Source organism: Triticum aestivum, chromosome 5A (assembly GCF_018294505.1).
Source record: "Triticum aestivum cultivar Chinese Spring chromosome 5A, IWGSC CS RefSeq v2.1, whole genome shotgun sequence".
NCBI classification, from domain to species: Eukaryota; Viridiplantae; Streptophyta; class Magnoliopsida; order Poales; family Poaceae; genus Triticum; species Triticum aestivum.
Genome location: NC_057806.1, coordinates 362,740,598 through 362,748,599, shown reverse-complemented (window position 1 = coordinate 362,748,599; position 8,002 = coordinate 362,740,598). Strand labels below are relative to the sequence as shown.

The 8,002-nt window shown below is 43.4% G+C and overlaps 1 protein-coding gene across 2 annotated transcripts; it reads left to right on the top strand.

The window, feature by feature from the left end:
- Window positions 1–937: 937 nt before the first annotated feature.
- On the top strand, window positions 938–6,813 carry LOC123103369 (phosphatidylinositol/phosphatidylcholine transfer protein SFH9). 2 transcript variants are annotated; one of them, XM_044524928.1, is made up of 11 exons: window positions 939–1,225; window positions 1,354–1,382; window positions 3,007–3,090; window positions 3,209–3,262; window positions 3,386–3,463; window positions 3,723–3,776; window positions 4,033–4,092; window positions 4,180–4,275; window positions 5,506–5,607; window positions 5,701–5,781; window positions 6,056–6,813. In XM_044524928.1, exons 1-11 carry the CDS (start codon window positions 1,171–1,173, stop codon window positions 6,368–6,370), a joined length of 1,008 nt encoding a protein of 335 aa, XP_044380863.1. In that variant the 5' UTR covers window positions 939–1,170; the 3' UTR covers window positions 6,371–6,813. The 2 variants fall into 2 exon arrangements, with proteins under 2 accessions (XP_044380862.1, XP_044380863.1); XM_044524927.1 differs by having other exon boundaries at window positions 938–1,225; window positions 3,209–3,463.
- The last annotated feature ends 1,189 nt before the right edge of the window (window positions 6,814–8,002 follow it).

Below are 8,002 nucleotides of genomic sequence, written 5' to 3'. Positions count from 1 at the left end.
TTGGCCCGGCACGTGATGCGAATAAGGGCCGGCCTTCGGCCGCCATGGATCAATGTTGATCCCCAAAGCCAAGCCTTATCATTTTAGTACTGTCATGACTTCTTAGGGTTGTTTTGACCTTTTTAATCTAAATATTTAGGCCCTTTTAGTAATATTTTGGTCTTGTTAGAGCAATTTTGGTCCTTTTAGCGTGTATTGTTTACAACTTCTAACGCGGGCCAGCCCACAACGGTGTCATGTCGGGCTGACTTTTTAAGTCGCGTGCCATGCTGATCCCTTCTGAGCCCAGGCATTCGGGCCGGCATCGTGCGACCCTTTTATAAAAGGGCCAACATAGACCATGTTGTGCCAAGCCATTTTGTAGGTGGGTCGGGCTGTGTCGGTCCATATGGTCAGATCTATCTCAAAACATAATGCAAAGTATTCCTTCCTCCTTCTCAAAATATAAGGCGCGTTTGATTTTGTACGGTCTTTGATGCATAACTTTGATCATTAATATATACATGCATCAATAGCATCATTGTATTTGTCTTTATAGAATTATTTTAGTTCCATAGGCATACACTAAATGAAAATTATAATCAAAATTGTGTGACGAAGTTCAGAAAAGTCAACACGTGCCTTATATTTAGGAAAGGAGGGAGTACCTTGGTCCCAAAATCTTGTGACGAAGGAGTGTGCAGCTTTCGGCCTAACAGTGGAACAGTGAGTTCCACGTGTTTATACTCTGCCTCGCAAGGTTAGACAGCACTGCATCGGTACTAGCAGAAAAGCGCCAGCCTAAGTAACGAGACCCCGTGGCAGTAACAGTGGTTACCAGCAGCTTTTACACAAAAGCACCAAACCAAACCTAAACCAAGTTAAACCCCAAATAAACAAACGAGAAGACGAAAATAAAACGGGCTTTTGCTGTCCCTTTCCTTCTTCTTAAGCAGCGCCTTCCTCCTCCCCTCCCCCTCCCACCCCACACATACGCACATACGCAGCGTGCGGGAGCAGAGCGCAGCAGCGTCACCTCGGACCAGCGAGGGCAGCTGGCAGGGGGAGCTCAAAAGGCAAACAAGACTCTCTATCTCTCTGCTTTCTCCCCGTTTGAGGTTTGACCTCGCCTCCAGCTCCAGCCCCGCAAGTCTCCCCCTTCTCCTCCCCTCGCGACGACCGTCGCCGGCAATGGCGGCCGCCTCGGAGGAGGCCATCAAGCAGTTCTCCGTGCTCATGGAGCAGCGTGAGTCAGCTCTTGCTCTTCTTTCCATTGTTCGTTTCAGAGAAGGGAATGAAAGCACACCTTTCTTCTCCCCCGTCCATTCCTGTTTCGCTGAGATGCGCCCTTGCTTTCTTCCTTGCTTCCTGCAGTTGAGGAGCCGCTCAAGACCACATTCCAGGTACCGATCTGCTCCGCCTTCCGCCCTTGCTGGATCTCTGTTCTCTCGCTGCTGTCCTGTGCATTCCTGTGCATAATTTCTTGTTTTGGTGTTGTCATCGTCGGCCGCAGCTGAATTGCGTCTAGATTTTGCCTCTGTTGTCGCGTGCTGCTTTCCATTTCTGGTGGATTTTGGGGGTTTGCTTGCTCAAGCTTTTTATTTTGCTCAGTTCGTGGTTAGGCAGATTCGCCCTACTTCGCTGACTTCGTAGCTTGATAATGTTTGGATCTTGCAGGTTCTCTTCTTCGCCCGAGCTCAGCTGAGGTTTCGATTTGCCTTGTTCTTGGCTCAAATTTTGATCAAATCCGAGATTTTCTTTGCCATGTGACTTTCTCCTAGCTCATTCCTTGCTCCCGTTCGTAAAAAAAAAACAAAAAAACAAAAAAACATCATGTCCTACTACTTGTTTTTTTTTGAAAGCTGTCCTACTACTTGTTAGTAGACGATGAAACGTTTTGGATCTTTAACAGCTTATACTATGTGATTTTGAGCTTAATTGTGGTTCTGGCATCTCTTGCTTGAAATTCTCTTGTTATTATCACTTGGGGTGTTCTTAGGAATGACCCTTTCCTTTCCCCCCACCCATACAGCTGACGTTTGTGTGCCGTTCGTCACCATGATAGAGATCCGTAGCTAAACTATGCTTTCGGCTATACGCGATCACTTCTTATTTTATTTTTTATTCGCATAGAGATATTCTTTTTTCCTCATTAGATGTTGGAGGCGCCAGCACTTTCCTTGATCTAAAAAAGCACTAGTATTTTGGTCAGGTCCTAATTGCAATTTCGGCACTCGTGCCGTGGTTGGGAAGAAGAAGAAAGAAAGAAAGAAAGAAAAAAAAGGAGCTTTGGTACATCAGCCACAACTGTTTTGTCGGCGCGGCGCCTCCCATGTTCGTTATTTGTAGCTCCAACGCTGTTTTCCTTCGTACTCCTTCAATACTTCAAGTCGTGTCTGACGGCTTGCTGGAGTGTTGCTTCCAAGCACGCTTCTAGAGTGACAAAGACCTTGTAAGGTCAAGCACGCCATGAGCCCATGATCACACCGGTAGGAGAGCTGGACTCTGCAGTCTGCGCCGTTTACCACTCCACACGCGAGGACTAAACTAAGCTGAACTTGGGCCACCTATCCAGGCAGCGTGTGGAGCTCGGCGAGCGCGAGTTATGGCCGGAGAAGTTGCCGTCGTCTGATCTTGACACACCTTGTTTTTATGTCGTCTTGACTGTTCTAGGGGAGAGAGAGAGGGGTCTCAATTTGCGATTTGGACCTTTACTCGGTCCATGACGAGTCCTTGTCCTGACGAGTATCATCGCCGTCGTGGACCTCTCGGGTGGAACCGTTTGGATGCGCACCGCGCAAGCACTGATGATGGATCGCAATTCGATAGCTCCACTGAGAAACAACAGTTTCTTATCTTCTTTATCTCTTCTGCGCGGTGGAATCACGATATCAGCACCGCCTTTTTCATGATTTTTATACCGTATAGTGTTGCGTTGCCGACCAGTTAGTTTCTGACACTGTTGTTTGAGATTAAACTTCTTGCTAGTGGGTAACAAATAGTGCTTAATTACTGTTATGTGTACAGAATGTGCACCAAGGATATCCACGAGGGACTCTGCTGCGTTTTCTCAAGGCCAGAGAATGGAACGTTCCTAAAGCATATAAAATGGTAAATAAAAGCTTATTACAGATTCCTTAAAAAAAGCTTATTACAGAAGCTTATATGATGTACTGTTGATGAAGCAACTTGTTATCTGCAATATAAAGCATTTGATCGTTTGGTGCAGCTAATGGATTGCTTGAATTGGAGGCTTCAGAATGAGATTGACAGCGTTCTAGCCGTAATTGCCTTTTACCGTCAACAAAGTCTTGTTTTTTTTATAGTTGTACAGCACTGTAGTACTACTATTGTTTTAGCATATGTTATTCCTCTGACCAGCAACCACCATTTTATTTCGATGCAGAAACCAATATTGCCCGCTGATTTGTATAGATCTATTCGTGATACACTACTTGTTGGATTAACAGGATATTCCAAGCAGGTACAATAATCAGGCCCAGTTTTGTCTTTATTTCCATGCTTTTGATGGTGCCATTTGATCAGTTCCTGCTGACTAGCTGGTTACGAGCAAACATTACATCTCTGATTATATTTAATTAATACTGGTAATAATATGCCTTCCTTTAGTCGGGCAACTAGTCTGAAGATGTTCATAAACCATTCTTTCCATTTTCAAGAAGTTTGCATCGTCTGTACTAGGTGATGCCCTTGCTCTAATTTCTTATGGTTGCCTTTTGCAGGGTCAACCTGTCTATGCATTCGGTGTTGGGCTCAGTACCTTTGACAGAGCATCGGTAGGTGTTAAGTGTTAACTGTCTTGGAATTCACAGTCTTTGGGTTTAAATCCAAAATATTGCAAGGGATTATACCACTAGTTCTGAGACTGAGTTGCAGTAATCAAGTACTACCAAGATTAATGATCAGATAAATGATTTTTTTTCTTGAGACACAGGACTGTCAGTTAGCTACTAATTAGACCAATTAACTAATAGGGACACACAATACTATTTTTTGACCTTTTTTCTTCTAAAATATCTCATTTTGCTGCAGGTGAACTACTATTTGCAGTCTCACATACAGATGAATGAGTATCGAGATCGTGTTGTCCTGGTGAGTGCTTTTTTATTCATTATTCATATTCATTGAACAGATTTACATAAACATATAGTACTAAGTATATTTGTTTCTCTTCATTAGCCAGGTGCATCTGAGATGTCCGGAAAACAGATTAACACCTGCTTGAAAGTTATGGATATGACTGGCCTGAAGCTTTCTGCTTTGAACCAAATAAAGGTAGGCTATTTCTTGCATTCTTAAATTTTGATCAGAATTTTTGTATAACTTCTGAAGGATCTGAACTGAAGTCTCCATAAGTTTCTTGCATCTGTGTTTTTTTTATAACATATCTGAGCGTAAACATTTGGCAACAGTCCTAGAATTCATCTACATGTCATCAAGCTGTCTGAAATAATAGGAGTTGAAGGGGAAATAGAATCAAGAATACAATATCATGTTTAGAATCGAGTTCATTTGTAATGACAATTCGCAATGAGTGGTATGAACTTTGAAGGAATACATTAGGCCTCTTGTTTCTGTTAGTCGAAGACCGAATTCTTGGCACAGTTGACAGTACTTTTCTAGTTCTGCCAAACTGCATAATTACTGAGATAACAGGAAGTAACATTATTAATATATTCCTCCGTTATTAGAACTAGTGGTCCAATTGTTTAACTAAAAGATATGGAGTCATGAAGACTGAAGCACTGCTCACAGTTGTCTTGGACCTGATACAATCTCTCATATACATTTGTTCCCTCCATCAAGTCATCTGTGGGCCTGATAAAATATCTCATACTTTTGTTCCCTCGTTTGCTTCTCCTTCTATTATCATTTCTGATATGATTTGGTTTCTTTCGGTCATCCTGTCCCGATCCTTGACATCGGAGTTGTCTATTCTGAGTGAGGTGTCAGCTGGTCAGAAAGTTATGTGCATGTTGCTTAATGGGGCCAGTGATAGTGTTGGACTACCTAATTACTGTTTGTCAGATGTGGTGTCATGGAATGACATCGTTTTTCTTTCTCGAACACGACGACATATAGTATTTATTACGTAATGTCAATGAATATATTTGGACCACAAAGATACACAGCCTTATAAGTTAAGAGCATTTTAAAACACAGAACATTTGGCCTAGCTATGCCAGATTTTATTTGTCTAAGAGATGTGTTTTACAGAATTTGAGATCCAGTCCAACCTTAGTACTGATCAAGATTCATGTGCTGAAGGTGCCATATGTGCATGCCAGAACCTCAATAACATGAATCTAGGATGGAAATTACCTGATATCAGACTGAGATCTGCATCTTTGCTGGTTGCCAGTTACACTGCTGTATTTGATCGAGCAACCCATGGGCTGCGCTTGTTTGTGTTTACGCATTGAATTTTTGCCTGCCAAGTGCATTTAGTTTTCGAGGAAAATAAATATTTTAATGTGCTTTATCAATATTTTGTGCATGATACAGATGTTGAGCACGATAACAGCTGTTGATGACCTTAATTATCCTGAGAAAACCGAGACGTATTACATCGTGAACGCTCCATATGTTTTTTCGGCATGTTGGAAGGTCAGTGCACGTATACTTGATTTATTTTTTGGCTGTTGCCACAGCTACATCTTTCCAGTAAACTGATTGGAGTTTCTGCTCACTGATGGCCAGGTTGTGAAGCCTCTTTTACAAGAGCGAACTAAAAAGAAGATCAAAGTCTTGTATGGCCCTGGAAGAGATGAATTACTGAAGGTATATATTCTTAATTAATCTTATATTCTTTATGGTAGTGGGCCCAACATTACACACGCCCATCTTATATTCTCTGATAGAATAGAACACACTTCCTATCGGTGCAAAATCGAATAAACTGACCGGAAAGTAGTGCTAACAACTGGCTTCCTGATTTTTGGGTGGTCCAGCTGATCTGACTTTGTAGCTGCTGATGAGCCCCATCCAGCCATGATACATGATACACTGGCGAGTTTCTGATTAAAACCCACTGTATTTGCTGGCAATCGCGCAGGTTATGGACTACGCGTCACTCCCGCACTTCTGCAAGAGGGAAGGGTCCGGTTCAGGCTCGTCGTCGGATGAAGTCGACTGCTACTCGTACGACCATCCATTCCACCAGGAGCTGTACAACTATGTGAAGCAGCAAGCTCTGAGGAACCAGGACAGCGTCGGCCCCGCGAAGCAAGGGTCGATGCATGTGAGGGTGCCGACGCCGGACCTGGAAGAGGCCAAGATCATGGAGACGATCCAGTCGGAGCTCCACAGCCTCAAGGGAGGCGACGGCATTTCCCGCTCCTTCAGCAGGATCACCATCGAAGGACCATGATGGTATTATTTCCTGCTCATATCCAAGATCGCCATGGATGTGACCCATGATGATCGGAGTGCCTCGAGATGCGCGGAGCAGGTAATCGCTTATTTTATCTTATTTGACGCCAGGAAATTATTCTGGGGTTTATAGCAGTTCTTGCTTGCATTGTAACCGCTGGCTGAAAAGCTCGACTAGGATCATATCGGTAGAGGAAGCAGCAGTAGTAGTAATAGTAGTAGTAAAACAACGGATTCTAATAACCGAGTGAGTCTGTATCGTGTTGTCGAGGATGGTAGTAATTAGTTTGATTAACCTGGCTAATGGATGTACCATTTGCGTTTTACTGTTTCCATCCATGCTTCTCATGGCAGGGAAATTACCATGCTCCCAGACATGAGTAGCACCATCTCTATGTATCGTATCAATCATCAGTATATAGTATATGTATGTATATGTAATCGCCCTCTGATGTTGCAACTGGTATTACCATTATGTATTTGGTGTTTACCTGAAAAAGAATCTGCTGTCTGTTTCAACTTGCATGCACTGAGTCGGATCTTGGCCAAGCACTGATAACTGCTCCCTGCCTCCATAAATAGACTTGCGTTTTGGTTGCCCGCGGTTACCGCAGCAAGGCAGCATATAAGATGTGTCACCTTCCATTCACCTCACCTCATCTCACCTAGCTAGCAACAGAGACCAAATCTCTGCATCTTGCGGCGAGCTTTCTTTCACCAGAAGCGGGGGGGCGATGGAGCCGATGGCGATCATGACGGTTACCGGCGGCGTGCTCGGGCCGGTCTTCGTGCTGCTGTCGCGGATCCAGCCGGTCGTCGACTTCTTCCGGCGGCTCTGCGACTGTCTCCGCCACCCTAGCCGCCGCCCCGCCAGGCCGGTCGTAGCGCCGTGGAAACGTCAGGCTGCACAGGAGTGATATTTTTCTATGGAATTTTCTGTTCTAACAGAAAGAGAGAGATAGGTGTTCACTGTGGATGGATGGATGATTGAGCCATATGCAGTATGTACGTGACTGCATGTTCTTGTTTTACCGGGTGTACGTATATATACATATGCTTATTATGGAAACAAAATTAATATTCCTACTATCAGCTTGTACAAACAAATTACGGAAACAGTGTCTAATTCACATCTAGATGTTTTTTAAGGATGTCACATCTAACCTTCCACAAGTATATAATGCATCAACAAGAAACAAAAAAAACTAGGACAAAAAAAATAGACCACAAACAGAGTGAAAATCAGTTTAGATGTGGCATAACTATGTCACATCTATATGTGTCCTAGACAGACCCTTACGGAAATGTTCTCCCTGAGAATCTTGATCTTGAGGTTAATGATTTAGTTAGCACACCTGTGAGTGCTTCTTTCTGTAAGCCAGTGGGCACTGCTAATGCTTGCAGAAGAACACCCACCGTACTGACTAAGGCCAAGACTTGTGGCTTATCTCACCCTTCTAAAATTTCTTAGTTATGATAGGTCTAATTTGGAATATTAGGGGCCTTGGACAACCTGGGAAAATTCAGTGCCTATGTGATACTATTGCCAAAACTAACCCTGACTTTATTGGGTTCCAAGAAACTAAAAGAGAAGTTATTGCTGAGGGTTTCTTCAAAACTATTGACAAAT